General features: G+C 45.9%; 1 protein-coding gene across 1 annotated transcript in view; it reads left to right on the top strand.

Annotated features, from left to right (window-relative positions):
* MAP4K5 (mitogen-activated protein kinase kinase kinase kinase 5) overlaps positions 1–16,355 on the top strand; it is a 577,489-nt gene that overhangs the window by 164,029 nt on the left and 397,105 nt on the right. The window contains exons 7-8 of the mRNA XM_086937299.1: positions 13,214–13,256; positions 14,495–14,567. Of these exons, the coding sequence (XP_086793425.1) occupies positions 13,214–13,256; positions 14,495–14,567 (116 nt within the window). The remainder of the gene's footprint in view (positions 1–13,213; positions 13,257–14,494; positions 14,568–16,355) is intronic.

The raw sequence follows: 16,355 nt of genomic DNA, 5'->3' as shown, positions 1-16,355 counted from the left end.
AATAGCATCTGCGATGTAATGTCATGCGTTGTAAAGGCATTTGTTGTAAAGGATCCTGCGTTGTAATGGTATGCGTTGTTAAAGTATGCGTCGTAACGTCATACATCCCTCTACCAAGATTATCTAAGCAGTTATTTGAGATGGGGGATTTTCCATCGAGCTGGAAGCGGGCGTCCATCAAGGCGCTATTAAAAAAGCCCAATTTGGACATCTCGGACCCCAACAACTAACGGACAATTTCCAGACTTCCTATGCCGGCCAAGATCATAGAAAGGATTATGAACATCCAGCTTAGTGCATACCTAGGAACCACTCAGGGGCAAGACATCTCACAGCATGGGTTTAGACCAGGCCATAGTACCGAGTCCGCCCTGATCAAGTCAACAGAAGAGATCAGGAAGGTGATGGACTCCGGAGGTCGGGCGGCCCTGGTCATGCTGGATTTGTCGTCGGCCTTTGATACGGTCCACCATACCATCTTGGTGGACCGGCTGGAGGAATGTGGGGTTCAGGGGAAGGCTTTAGACATTTTGAGATCTTTTTTGACCAACAGGGTCCAGGTAGTCGCGCTAGGGGACTTTGAGTCAAAACCCTTTCAACCACCTTGTGGGGTTCCTCACTTAGCCCTACCTTGTTTAATGTCTACGTCTCTTCCCTGGCCCCAGTCATCCGCTCCCATGGGTTTGAACTTACATCTTACGCAGATGACACACAGATTGTGGTGTCACTGCTACCAGGGAGGGAGAATGACGTGGCCAGCAAGTTCCAGGAATGCATGAAAGCTGTGAGTAAATGGATGGCCGGAAACTGTCTGAAACTCAGTTTGGCTAAAACCGAAGTGATACTGTTTGGCTCTAGGGCCAATTTTTGGGGCCCGGGCTGGTGGCCAGAAGAGATGGGGACACTTCCCACTCCTGTTAATAAGGTGAAGAACCTGGGGGTCATCATAGATGACAGACTCTCTTATAAACCTTAGGTAAACGCCTTGGCCTCATCCATCCACTGGACATTGAAAATCCTTTGGAAGGTTCTTCCGTTTCTTCCAGGGGAATGTAAAAAAACAGTGGTGACGGCTTTGGTGCTCTCACGACTGGATTACTGTAACAGTCTGCTCCTTGAAGCCCAGCAAGGAGTACTTAGCAAGTTACAGATACTGGAGAATGCAGCAGCGTGCCTGCTTACAGGCTTGCCCAAATTTGCGTCCATCTCCCACGAACTAGTGAAATTATATTGGTTGCCAGTAAGGAAGCGGATCCTATTTAAAAGCCTGTGCATTGTCTTTAAGGCGATCCATGGTATAGGTCCAGCATTCCTGGGGCAATCTTTTCACTGGCACAAACTCGATAGACTATTGAGGTCAACTACTCTGGGATTGATCAAGACCCCACGCATCGGAAAAGTGTGTTGGGGAGGCAGGAGTTTTAGCCGAGGGGCGGCGGTGACCTGGAATGCCCTTCCAGCGGCGCTCCGACTGTCCCCCGAGCTTATGACCTTTCGGCGAAAGCTAAAAACATGGCTTTTTGTAAATTAACCTGGGGATTTAGTTTCAGGAGTTATCAAGACAGCGCCAGGACACCGTAAGGTAACAGTGCGCTTTACAAGTGTCAAAAAAATAATAATAAATAAATAAATAAGTATTGCAAAATGCCAGGGGCACATTTTGGTCAAGGGCAATATGTCCTCTAGTGTAGCTTGCCCACAGAACAAGGAGATTTTTTAATGTTTCAACCTTACTTTCCTGAATATCAACTCCCAGTCTGTCAGTACACCTCCCCCTGCCTCAGGACACCACCAGAGGTATCGACGGAGAGGGCGGTGCCTCCCTTGACCTGAGTCAGAGCCAGGTGACGTGAGGCTTGCTACCTCACACAGGATAGGTATGAATAACCATCCATCCTGCATAGAGGTACTGTGATTGGTCACATATAATGATATTGTGATGATTCCTAAGTTTGTCATTTGGCTTTTTTTGTTCTCACTGTTTTCAAAAATTTCACCTAATGCAGTAGCTATCACTACTAGGTCCTGAAGAAAGCCGGGGTCCTTGTGCCCACTACGACTGAAACTAGTTGACCATTTTTCTTCGGTAGATTAATTCAAAACCGATACTGTGTTTTTTAACAAGTTCATCAGTGGTCACCAATAAATGTGTCTTGGACCACTGCTGTATCTTTTTTAATTCACCTACACACACATTTCTGTCTCTGTACTGCATTTTTACTCGCATGGCCAGTATACCTTGGAGATACTTAGCCTGTCACTTTTCTTTTCGTATCATTGGTCTCATATCACGCCTAGTCCACCAGCTTTTGGCTTGCTGCCAGAATAGCTGAGGTGACTGGGGTACCTTTGGAGTTCCAAATGATGACACTGGCCACGAAGGGCAGTTGATGGAAATCCTTACCATTTCTTTCCCCTCCTCAGGGTTTCTTCTGTCATGGAGTTGTACTTGTCAGAATTTTCTACCACTACTAGCTGTCATATAGGCTAGTGGTTTGTCTTTGGGTCTTGCCTCTACCCTTGTTCTGTGACTATTTTACATATTTATTTTCCAGACCACCAGTTTCGATGTGTTTTTCAGTCCACAGAGATACCCAGTGGTAAAATCAAAGACGAGTCGTCTGGTACAAAGACAATATATGTTGTACCACAATGTACACGCTGTTCAAAATCACATAGGATTGTTGAGGCAAGATTTCTTCCTGTGTTGTTGTGCAATTAGGCACAAATAACACTCAGTGTCTAGCTTTGTTTCTTTGACAATCTGCACTAAAGTATCTTGTACACCTGTGCCAGGCTCATATATTTGTGGATAGTTTGTGAGTTAGGAGATCCCTTGCGATTCTCCAAAGATGAAAGAGAAATAAAAGCTGGTGGCCTGCTGAGCGGAGAGATCTTATGTCATTGGAAAAATTTCTGAGGCTAGAAATTTAAAGTCCGAGCACATTAAGGAAGCCAGCCCAGTATCCCAAGAAGTTCTCTGAGAACAAGAAGGCAGAGGGGGTTCCATCAGATTTGATCGAGCGGGGTCTAGTTAATCTTGCTGTATTGGCCGACAAATGGTAATCCAAATGCTAAAACAAATAACTGGAGCATCATTGTTCAAAGTCGAAGAGGGAAAAGAGGTCCCAGCAGAATGGTTTCAAATTGAAAGGACATGGCCAGTGCTGTACCTAAGGATCCTGGCCAGGACGGAAGTGTAAGGGGATCTAGGCTCCTAAATAAACAAAATCACCACTGTGGGCGTGAAGTGAGCTCATTCCCTCCTTTCTCTGTGGTTTTGAGTGCAACAGAGAGGGCTTAGCAAAAAGGATTGTGCCTATTAAAGATTCTGTACCAGCCATATGCCTGAATACTACCTATGTACATTGGTACCACTTTAGGCCCTGTGGCACTTAGTCCAGTCATTATGTATATCTGGAAGAGAGACCCAGACACTCAAAAACATTCACAAAAACACCATGTGATCTGTTAGCATTGTGGTTATCGAGATTAAGGTTCTTTCCCTGAGGCTTACTGGCACCAACTAAAACGTGGTTGAGAGGAACTATGACAAACCTAAGGAGATTCTCCCTGGCTCCAATAGCATTGTCCTGCTTGCCAGTTAGAATGCCATGGAGTACCCACATGACAGGATTGAGCTGTAAGTCAGTGACAAGATAGCCATGATCGCTATAGAGGTGTAAGAGAAACAGGGTGCTAAATACCTTTTTGTTCAGTGATCTTTTATCTACTGAATTTAGTGCCAGGCCACAGACCTATGTGACCTGTAGCATATCGGCTGTGCTTACCGGGCACAAGGTGCACATGAACCTCAAGAGAAGGCTATAACCACACAAGGGGTGGAGTGACCGAAACAGGATAGTGTAGTGCGGATCAGGTAAGGCTTTGAGAAGACACTAGCCATGGTGCCCATCACCTGTGCTCCAGACAGAGAAGAGTATAAAGCTCCAAAGGCGGATCACATGTTGTAATCTGGTTTAGTGCTAGAGCTGTGGGGTGCAATAGCTGCTAGAGGACTGTCCTGGAAGGAGTTCATCCAGGCACAGGCTTGGTGCCCTGCTCAATAGGTCTTTAGAAGGAAGCCCAGATTCAGGTCACCATAGAGATGGCTATCAAACCATAGCATAAACTGGAGGACTCGTTCCTGTACAGTGACGCCCCCCCCCCCAACCCTCTCCTCCATTCCCCAGCCTCTTGCCACATCTTTACCTCCTCACTGCTACCTCCTCACCCCCCCCCCCCTCCCTCCCCTCCCTCCCCTCAGCTAGCGGCTGGTGGTTCATCTAGTACAGAGGAACTTCCTGTTATTACTGGTCCCTGAGTTTGCTTTAGCATGGCATTTGGACATCAGAAATACCCAAACCATACTCCACTCGCTGTTGCATGGGACCTGTCTGCGACAGCATTCAAAACTATTTGTAAAGAAGGTACCCTACAAGTCAAATTAGTATGCAAGCCTGGAGATGAGACCACAGCACAGTTGGTGCCTCTACCTGTAGTAGATGTGCTGCTTGAAAGGGTAGACATCAGAATAGTTAGCCTCTTTGACTTCAGACCCATTTTTGCTTCCACTAACCTGTACATATTGGTTGTAGTAGCTCATGCCACCAGGTGACAGTGGGTGGTACATTTGAGAGTTTGACTGTTAAGGTAGCAGTGAGTGCATAGCTTGCAGTATTTTTGATGGTCTGGTTTCCAGTGATGACTGACAGATAAACCAATTTCATCTCCTCTTATATATTACAGAGTGGTGAGAGTAGGCTGGTGTGCCCTACCGTCCCCAGACCAATGGATTGGTGGAAAGGTTAAAGACCTTCAGGAGCATGATAGCAATTATGCCTCCTGCCCTCAGGAGGAAGTAAGATCTTCTCCTGCCATGTCTTTTGTTTCAGGAGATTCCATAGAAGTATGTAGGGTTCATTGCATTTGAGCTTCTATTTGGGCGTTCTCTCTGCAACCCACTGATTTTGGCAGGGAGTATCTGAAAGAAACACGTAGTCCTAGATTCCTTACCTTAGATTTACCCCCAGGCGTCAGACTGGATCCAGAAAGTTTTTGTCGGAAGGTGGCGTTGTGTGGCTCCGCTTCCGTCATAGGTGCCATGATCGCCAGTATGACATGGCAGCAGCTACTTAGATGCCACCCTTGCGAGCAGACGTCAGTTCTGTTCTTTCTTTTTCTGGCCCAGCAAGCGCCGATCCAGGAAGAGCAAGTACCCCCCAGTCACAGTTTTTTTTTAAGCCTTTTGTCTCAATTCTTTTGAGTCGATCGACTTTAAGAACTGTGGGGACTGTCACTGCATGATGTCGGTGACGGACCCAAACCGCATATGTCTCTATTGCCTGGGGCGCGGCCCGGTCTGCCGGCCATGGTGCCGCAGACTTTGCAGGAGCGGTCCTGAAAGTTTCTGGAAGTCCAGCAGTCGGCTCCGCGCCGCTCAAGGTCCCGGTGCCGTGAGAGGTCGAGGGACCGGTTGCGGAGCCATCACCATTGTCTGGATCAAAGTCTTTGCACTCGGAGTTAGGTAAGTCGAAGTATTCCAAGAAGTTGTAGAAGCGACTTCCCCTCATGCGTCACGGCTGAGGGTGCGGTTGGTGCCACCCTCGCGGCTCCGGCGGAGTTTGCGACATAGCCGGCCTACCCACCCTTTCCAGGTCCGTCGGTGACGCCTGTTCAGGTTCTAGAGTTTCTTGCTGCCATGGCCCGGCTTTTTGGGTCGTCTTGCCCCGCTGGTGCGCCTACGAGCCCCACGGGCTCGACTGGTGGTCCTGCCCTTCCATCGCCGGCGGCTTCGGAAGGACCCCCCTGGATCCGGGCTCGGATCCCCGGTGACACCGGTTGACCTCTTAACACCTCCACCGGTGTCAACCCCTCCTCCGGCGCCACCTCTGACGTCGTCCGGCGCCACTGCTGACGCCGGACATGGCGCTGGATCGGCATCGCTCGATGCCAATTCCGACGCCGATAGGGACTTTTTACCCCATGTCCATCCTCCTTATTTTCTGCCTTTTTCTCAGACTTCGGATGGGTCTGAGGACCCTCTCACACAACAGTGTGACTATGATCTGGACTGTGTAGAAAAACAGTGGTCCTAGACTATTATGGCTCAAGATCAAAGCAATACCATTAAATGAGTATAAAGATATTCATTAGGCACATGAGAATATAGGCAAAAAAGTTTCAAGGCCACTACCAAATGACTGATGCCATTTTATTCAGTCATGATGGGTTACTCCAAAGATAATGATTCAAAAGCATGAAAGCAACTTTGCACTCAGCGAGGCCGGCGGATGCGGTGCGCTATTATTTTCGGATTAAGCTACGGAGAAATCTTTCGCCTTCAAGAATATCGAAGTACTTGACAATAGCCCAGACACCCCCACGCCGCTCCTCCACACAGCGGTGCTGGGAAAACGTTCCCACATCCTGATGTTATGTTACATGGGGATTTATAAAGCGCAACATACACCGACAGGTTCCTTGGCGCTGTAGAAGTGAACATACAGGAGTGATAATTGTTGAACAATGAAGCCAAACCTTGGTTACTCACCAGCCTATGTGCATTGATACCCCCTGCCCCGTCCAGTGGAAGACCCGCAGCTGAGGACCCCACTCACCCTTATGCACTAGGGTCGAAACGTTGACGGCCCTAATAGGCCTACACCCTTCATTTGACCCCCTACACCTGAATCACAGATGTTACACTGTGAAGAAACCAGTTTAGAAAATGTACTGTACTTAACTGTGTTTACAGGGGTAGGCCTGAATGTCTAAAGGGAGACCTTGCAATTCATGCTGGATCCCTCATGTTATAATTTATTTGAATTTCCATGTTGATGCAACCACAATTTTTTCCTTTCCTTTCTATTTCTTCACATGAGCACTAACTTTCACACACTCCCTTCTTCTTGATGATAACCGTGTGGATATAACAATGTATATCATGGTTTTGAATCATTATCTTTAGAGTAACCCATCATGACTGAATAAAATGACACTATCAGTCACTTGGTAGTGGCCTTGAAACTTTTTTGCCTATATTCTCATGTGCCTAATGAATATCTTTATGCACATTTAATGGTATTGCTTTAATCTTGAGCCATAATAGTCTAGGACCACTGATTTTCTATACCAACCGACATACAGGTCCTTTGACTTTACTGGGTAACCCCATTTATTATAATGGTATGATCTGGACTGGGCAGAGGACTTGGGGGATGCCAGTGGCCTTGACACCTCACCTGACCTTTGGCATTCTGTCTCCTCCTACCGTGGCTACGGAGGAGGGAGCCAGTTACGCAGTGGTATTGCGTAGTCCTGCCTCGGCCCTCCACCTCGAACTCCCTACAGTGGCTATAAGGACTAACCTAATGACAAAAGTGCTTCGGCCGGGGGCAACGTCTTTGGAGCCCTTGTTGCCTTTTAATGACGCACTTTCGGATGTTCATTTGGGCACTTGGTCCAGGCCCAACACAGGGGCTCCTGTGGACAGAAACGTGGTCCGACTCCATCGCCCGGCTCCGGGTGACCTCCTCTCTCTCTCCCAGCACCCCACTCCTGAGCGCTTCCCAGAGCGCGTTCTCTTCCGCATCTCCAGATATTTATTTATTTATTTATTTAGACTCTTGTATCGCGCAGGAATCAATCCCGTAAGGGTATCTCCGCGCTTTGCTCTTCCAAGGCTAAGCATACTTTACAGCTACAATGTAGGTGATTATTGTGGTGGGAATGCTTCTCGGAACAGTAGAGTTTTCAAGGATTTCCTGAAAGACAGGTGGTTAGTAGACAGTCTTAAATCAGAGGGAAGTTTGTTCCATAGAGCGGGGCCAATTGAAGAGAATGCTCGATCTCCCTGTCTAGATTTTTTTGTGACAGGTGGTTTCAGGAGAGCTTGGTTGCAAGAGCGAAGTGACCGACAGGGTTTATATAGCTCCAATGATTGGTAGAGATATTTAGGACTATCTCCATATAGAATTTTATGAACCGTGCAGCATATTTTAAAGCTGATTCGCTGCCGTACAGGGAGCCAATGCAGCTCTTCTAACAGAGGCTTGGATGGAGTCCTGGGTGGTGCACTCATGACCAGTCTAGCCGCCGTATTCTGGACTACCTGCAAACGTCCCACCGCATCTGCATTGGCAAGTGTCAGCAGGGCGTTGCAGTAGTCTAGGCGGCTAGTAACCAGGGCCTGTACGAGGGTCTTCCTGTAGGTATCAGGAAGGTACGGGAAGACTCGTCTTAAGAGGCCGATGGTGTGAAAGCACAATCCCACGATATGGTTAGTGTGTTCCTTGAGGGTTAGGTTTTGATCAATTTTTACCCCTAGGTTTTTAACATGTGGCTTTGATGTTGGGACTGGACCTAGGTCCAGCGGCCACCAGTCAGGAGACCACAGAAGATTTGCTTTGCCGAAGAGCATGATCTCTGTTTTTGTGACGTTGCATTGGAGGTAATTAGCGGCCATCCAATGTGACACTGCCCTCATACCCTCAGCAAAGTTTTCCTTGACTTTATGGTCAAGGGAGCTGAAAGGGTAGAGGAGCTGAGTGTCGTCAGCGTAGGAGACAGGTGTGAACCCATATTTTCGTACAATCTCAGCAAGGGGGGCCACATAAACATTAAATAATGTAGGGCTAAGACAGGAGCCCTGTGGCACCCCTTTCGTGAGCACCCTCGAGATGGAACTATAGGGGCCCAAGCTGATAGATTGAGATCTCCCGGAAAGGAAACTCTCCAGCCAGGATAGTACTAGGCCTCCTATCCCCACTCCCTGCAGACGGCTGAGAAGAATGTCATGGGACACGGTATCGAAGGCCGCAGACAGGTCCAACAGCACTAGAATCATGGAGCCCCCTCTGTCCTGTGACATTTTGATCTTATCAGTCACCGAGAGGAGGGCTGATTCAGTGCTGTGGTTGGGCCTGAACCCAGATTGAGATTGGTCCAGGCCCCCTGTCGCCTCGATAAAGCTGGAAATGATGGTATTCGCGTGTTTCTCAGCCAGTTTGCTAATGAAAGGGAGGAGGGAGATGGGGCGAAGGTTGGAGAGCTCTGACCAGGGTAGAGTGGTGTTTTTACGAATAGGGTTCACGACCGCTTCTTTCCAGTGTTGTGGGAGTTTTCCTTCGGCAAAGGAAAGATTTATTATCTTGTGGATGGATGGGCCTAAGGATTCTGTCAAGGAAGAGATCAATTTAGCAGGGATCAGGTCGTTAGGTGAACCGGTCTTCATCTTGTTAATGAGTGTTTCCAGTTGCTGCAGGGTTATTTCTGGGATTACATTAAGGGTATTCCCAGGAGTCGTCATAAGGGGGGTTTCAGAGACATCATTCTTTAGTGGGCCTGCGACTTGCATGATTTTCTTATATATCCCCTCAATTTTATCTTCAAAAAACTGGGAGATATTATTGCAGAGGTCTTGGGAGAAGGTGTCAGGGCTCTCACACATTGCTGGACTAGTAAAGGCCTTTATGACCCTAAATAGCTCTCGAGTGGAGTTACCTGCTTCGGTGATTTGGAAGGTGAGGCTGATTTTCCTTGCCTTTTTAATATTTTTATAGTAGTTCATAGCTATCAAATATTGTTCCTTATCTTCCTCCTTACGTGTCCGTCTCCAGCACTTCTCTAGTTTCCTACATCTTTGTTTTTCTATTTTTAGGGCCTCGGTATACCATATTTCTCTTTTAGCCAAAGTTGGCTGTTTAACAATTTTCTGGGGGGCCAGTGTATTAATGGCTGACGCCAGGGAGGAGTTAAATTTGGAGAGAGATGTTTCTATGTCATCCGAGTTTAAAAGCCCTGGTTCTTTCCAGATTTGAGTAAATCTGGCAGGAGTGACTTTGTGCCATGGTCTCCGTTTAATGGACTGAGTGGTAGGGTAGGTAGTGGATTCGGGGGGGTGTAAAAAAGAAAAATCTAGCATTTTATGGTCAGACCAGTGGATATACTTGGGAGGATGACAATAAACTTTAGGAAGGGAGGTAAAAATCAAATCCAAGGTGTGTCCACCAGAGTGGGTGGAGCCATGGTTGCGGAGATGAAGACCAAGTAAAGCAAGATCGGTTACGAGAGCTATAGTATCAGAGCGGTCTGTAATGTCAATGTGAAAATTAAAATCGCCGAGTAAAATAAAATTTTCATTGGCTTTGATGTGCGGGGCTAGGAGTTCAGTCAGGGCTAGGGAGAACCCAGCATTGGGTCCAGGTGGACGATATACTAATGCGCCTTTCCAGTAAACTGTGGGGCTAATTTTGAGGTGGAAGATGACCACTTCCATAGTGGGTAGCAGTACTTGCTCTATAATTCTGATGTTCAGGGTATCTTTATAAATAATAGCGATCCCGCCTCCTACCTTTTCAATTCGATCCTGGCGAAGGATTTTGTATCCCATGGGTAGCCCTAAGGTGATAGTGGGGATAGTGTGGGGTTTGAGCCATGTTTCGGTGATAAAACAAATCTCGGGGTTAGTGCTGTGTAAGGTATCCCAGAGTTGTACATGATGTTTAGGGAGGGACCTTACATTCAAAAGAAAACTTTTCCAGCCTTTGGGGATGGTAGGATTATCACAGGTAAGACCAGTTATGATATGACTATGGGTAGCTTGAAATCCACAAGAAATGCAAGAAAGAGGTCCTTCGGGACATATGGGTAGTCTGTTAGTACATATTTCATTGTCTTTGAGCTGTAAGGAGAGTAGGTCATGAGCTGAGTACCTTATGATAGGAGCAGGTGGTAGCAAGGCCATTATACCAGGGAGTAATGGCAGAGTAGAGGGCCCCTAGCCCCGTCCAGTCGCGGACGGGCGCAGACGGGCTACTCTTTGGCTACTCTTCGGCGTCGCTTCGGCACCGCTGCGCGCTCAGGGCGGGGCGAGGGCTAAATAGCCCCGCGAGACCCAGCTGCTAGAGCGCTAACCGCCAAGCAGTTGGTAACAGGAAGTGGTGTCCTCCCCCTTGCAGTCAGAGGGGAAGACGGATCAGAGATCTGTAATGCGTCTCCTATGTCAGCGTTACACCCAACAGAGGTAGTATGTTAGAGTGCGTGTGAGCAATGCGATTTTTAGCAAGTTTTTAAAAATTCTAAAAGTCCGTTTTTCCACAGAGATTAAAATACCATCAGTAATCACATTCACAATAAACAAAAAGGAGCGCAAGCTTGGGCTAGAGCCTGTGGCGAGCAGCGGGTCAAAGGTACTGCCACTACCCCTTACCGATAGGGAATCCAAGAAGCTGGAGCAGCTTGGCAAGAAGCTGTTTTCATCTGCCAGCTTAGGGCTGTGGTCGGTGAACACTGCATGCCTCTTGGGCCGTTATTCCCACTCTGTGTGGGACACGGTTGCGCAGGTGCTGCCAAACTGTCCGGAGGAGGCACGGACAGTACTCTCCTAAGCGATAGCAGCTGGGAGAGACGCAGCTAAGTTCACCATTCGTTGTGGGCTTGATACCGCCGCCTCGCTGGGCAAGGCGATTTCCACAACGGTGGCGCTTTGGCGCCACACCTGGCTGGGGACAACTGGCTTCTCAGGGGATGTCCAGAACACTCTGATGGACATGCCCTTTGATGGCATTCGCTTTTTTGGCAATAAAGCAGATAGTGCGTTGGAGCGCTTTCCGGACTCGGGGGCTATGGCCAAGGCCTTGGGCCTGTCGGCCACTCGGCCTCCTCCGCCTTCTGCTCCTTTCATGGACACGGAAGGGTTGCCCCAACACGCTTGTTTCAGAGCCACAGGCCTGCGCAGCAACATCTTCAGCGCGGACGTAGGAACCGCCGAGGCAGTTCTGGTGGCCAGCGAATGGGTCAGTCCACATCCACCCCGCAGCATCCACTTCAAAGCCTTCCTAGTCCAAACTTCAAACGCCAGTGGGCGGCAGAACTCACCATCAACTCCCCCACTGGTGCAACATCCCCTCGGACAGGTGGGTGCTGCAAATTGTCCGAAGGGGCTACTCCCTCCCTTCTCAGTTTTCAGCGGTGATCAAAACAGATATGTTCTGCAAAAATGTCATCTTTAAAGGTCTATTAAAACCCAGCATTTTGGAAGTCCCTATTCTCATGAGGGCAACATTTGTCTTTCTAAACACTCAAGTAGAGAGGGGGGATAAGCCAATGCATGTCCTCCCCTAGCAGTCGGAAAACAAGCTGTGATGGGGGTTATTTACCCCTCTGTGGTTGCAAATTATCAGTACCCTACTTAGGATAAGGAAACTAGTAAAAATACCAATCTTTTTGGAAGATGAAGCCACCCCATATGTTGCATGCATCATAGGAAACCTCTCCCAACCCTGCAGGATGGTACCACATTGGTGGACTCAACCACCAAAAAACTGGCGGGAGGGTATTGTTCTTAGATAAAGTACTACTGGACAGTGCGGGATCCAAATTAAGTAAAAATACCTAGAGGTACCCAAGTTATCACCTTTAATATTGGGAGCCTCTAGGACGTATAACACCTATTATGAGACAGAATGTAAGCTCAGTGACTCGATCCATCCCCCTTACGCCAACATGTTTCTGCACTTGTTGATTGCTGATACAGGTCACGGCCATTCATCAGGGCCAAGGATTCGTAAAGGATGTCCTATTCACCGTTTACAAATCACTATGTGAAACTAATTTTGCCATGGTGAATCCTAAGTTGTTTTTGAATAATTACACCCTAACTAACGGAATACTGATTACAAGGTGTGGGAGGAGACCGTGTCCTCTGGAGTCTCACATTCATCAAGAGGCCGTTCGTTCCTTATGCCTATATGAGCTCCTCACCCTGCCGCTGCTACCAGCAGCTGGGTGAGGAGGTCATATAGTGAAGAGGCCAGTCAAGTCAGCTCATGCCCAATAGTGACAGTATCCTACAGTAAACATTGTATTCCCCCAATGTGTGCAGGTCCTATTAGACAGTATAAGCAAAGCTGGTTTCTTATACACAACTGCATTGTTCTCCTTTATGGCAGTGCCCCCATTTAAAGAGTTTTACAACACTATAAAGTTTCTGTTGAATTGTGATGTGCAACCTATGACAGATGCATATATTTTGGAAGACATTCTGGAAATGTAATCTTTGAACAAAAGTTTACTTCAAGAGAAATTGTCTATGCTGCTCTTTCATCTTGCAGCTCAATTTGAGGTGAAAATGGTAGCAGGATGTATTTATTAGAAATGTGTGTTCCTCTTTTCAATGGATGGTTGTTAACATCTTCTCGATTGCCTTCAGGGTGCAAACATTCTTCTAACAGACCATGGAGATGTTAAATTGGGTAAGTATCGCAATTATGTCTAGTATTTGTAGTTTTGGGGATTTTTTGCACAGTTGAGTTTGTCCTGATTTCAAGGTTATGTCATGTCTGCCTGAGGCCGCAGTTGAAGAGTGCGCAACTGACATTGTGTGCGATTTGGACGGCATTGAAAGGGTTGTATGTAAGCTTCTGTGTGCCTGTCATTCCATCTCATTACCTCGGAAGCAAACCTAAACAGCAGAGTTTTGGAAATGAGTGCTGCGGGGTTCCAGATTAAATTTCTGCTTATAGCAGGGATGTAATCTCCTCTGAGGTGCTTTGTAATGTCTTTCTTGCTGTGAAACATTAGTGTGATATAGACTTTTTGGATGCCTCTTGGCTACTCTAGCTGCAGCTTTCACCAATTAATTCTTCTCATCGGTTAAGACCAGACAGGTACGTGCCATTGACATAGTTTAGTCTCCACAGTACCAAACCGGCAGAGACTGGTAATCGAGATAAGGTAAGGTTGTTTTTCTGTGTCACCATGTTCATGTTCTGCAGTTAAAGATTGGGATCTTCAGGATGTGGCTAAACATGGTGGATGTCACAGTACAGTTTCAGACAACCAGTATTTCTAGTTTTGACTGATTTAGTGTCAAAATGGACTACCTATCCCATTGCGATTTTACACAGAAGTGCATTAAGTAAAACATTCTAAAGATGGGTGCTCGTGTCCAGCCCAGTTTGACTGAAATGGAGCAGGAAGATAGTTTGGACCTGTGGAGAAGAATCAGCCTTATCTGACTTAAGCCAGCACACCAGTAGCCTACTGTACTTAAACTGGATACCTGAATGCCACTAGAGTGAAAGTCAGCAGTAAATGCTGAAGGCACATAGTGATGGGGCATTTTAGGTTGTTCAAATGAACTCTGTTGTGGACATTTCAATATAGTTTGTATTGTGCATAAAAAAATACTGTGGTGATCTTAGTAACTTCTCCGACAATTTGAAGATTTAGCTCAATATTTAAATGTTATTGTTCCATCCATATTTTAATCCCTGGAATCCCATCTGTATAGTGGGGAGAATCCACTATAAAATAAAACGGCAAATGAGCCAATATTCATAATGTATCATTAAAACATTCAAGGCTCATTCTGTGAATTTATTTGTAAATCACATTGAAATAATGACACATTTGCCTAAGTCAGTAGTGGCGTGCTTTTAGAAATGCTTTGTGTAAAAACATTCTTTGTGCTTCATCTTATGTTTTACAGCTGATTTCGGGGTAGCAGCAAAAATAACCGCTACTATTGCAAAAAGAAAATCATTTATTGGTACCCCTTACTGGTAAGACATGAATCACTGCATCCTTCGTAGCTTGACCATTACCATATAAGGCACACAACATTTTCTAACTTTTAAAGAATATTCAGAAGTGGAAAAATCCTCAAATTTCTACCTGCTTTCTGGGGGGCACTATTATTCCTCATTAGTTCTATCGTGAAACCCCGTAGGCCGACAGGACCTCTGCCTTTTTCCTGTATAATTACCAGGACCAACCCCTGATTCCTGGAAAGAATATGCTCCTTTCTGTAGTTTTAAAAGCATGTGAGTGGAAACACTTGAAATTCCATTTCCAAACACATTCTTTTAAAGCTGTCCAGCCTCATCATACTACATCTAAATGAAGGGATAATTGAAGCGGTCAATATCATTTCATAATTTTTCTTCAATATGTGCGGGATAAAGTCAGGGGAGTGTTTCCATATTTAAAAAAATAGTAATGCTACAAAGGATACCGTTTTTAATTGTAAGCTTATACTAAAAAATGGGAATTTAAAAACATCACATTTGGCACTTCCTCGTTCCTTCTTTTAGTATGGGTCTCTAAACGCACAATAGTTATTTTTCTAATTTGTTGCACAGAGAATGTGTACTTTACAACTTTTTATTCTTTGTAGTATAGGCTTTATGCTTGCTTCGGTGTGTTATTCCATGTTTGCACATTGTTGCATAGTTGTCATTCTTGTATTGTTTGGGATACAGATTTGCTTCTGATACCATAACACCTCTCTGGTGGGAAGTAAACCCACATTAGCTTGAATGGGTATTTGAAACACCTCAGAAAGCTGACCAATTTTGACAGAGTGATGAGTGCAGTTATAATGTTCTTATGTTAAGAAGCATGTTTTCGAAAGAGTCTGCAATACGAATACACTTCTCATCAATCGCAGACCGGGGACAAGGTTTGAAGACAACAAATGAAATCCTGCAAAATCTGATTAAACTTCCTTCCAACGGTCCAGGCCATGTAGAACAAGAACCAACACTAGATGACCAGACAGGAGGCTAACCCTTACAATTGATTAGTCAAGGGAATATTGCAAGCTGGATGGCAGTAAGTGATGAGGAAAGTGACATTACAGTTATGGAAGTCAATACAGTGTGCCACAAGGGGCGCACGTATTTCCAAATTTAGTATTGTTGTCGTATTGGGGAGTGTAATAGTCTGACAGTTTTTAATGTCTCTCTACTGACTTGCCGGCAGGTCTCTCAAGGAGAAAGCTCTGAAATGACGCCTCCCACAACTGGCCTGGAATTCTCTAATGGCTTTAGGCAATCATTCAGATACTGCCATATGTATGTAGAATGCAGACCTGAATTTCAAACCAATTTTTCCTGATAAATCGACAGGGTTGAAAATCAGTTTATTTCTGGGTGTGATTTATGAGGACAGGTGGAGTTAAATCAGTTGAGTGTCTTTAGGTTTCCTGAGGAGGACAAGTCAGATTTCTTCAGCTTCTGACCCACAATTACATCTACTCACGAGAGTAGAAGGAAGTAGCCGGCACTACACTTCTCTTGCAATGCTGAAACTCTGTCAGGAAGTCTTTCTATACTGGATTATTTGTTTTTTGTTGGCGACAGGATTCCTGATTTTTATTCAGGGGTAAAAATGAATCCAATATAAATAAAATCGTCATTAGTAACCATTATCACAGTTTTGAGCAGCCTCCCACTCTACATAGTGTGTATGATTTAAGGACATTATGTCAATATTTTTCCTGTAGGGTCTTTTCATGGGAAATAATTTGTTGGTGCTCCACTTAAGACTGCATTTAAATATTGCACAAC

The sequence above is a fragment of the Lissotriton vulgaris genome, chromosome 9, assembly GCF_964263255.1.
Source record: "Lissotriton vulgaris chromosome 9, aLisVul1.2, whole genome shotgun sequence".
Lineage (NCBI taxonomy): Eukaryota > Metazoa > Chordata > Amphibia > Caudata > Salamandridae > Lissotriton > Lissotriton vulgaris.
The sequence above is the reverse complement of the archived record's forward strand: the minus strand, read 5'-3'. Positions and strand labels throughout refer to the sequence as shown.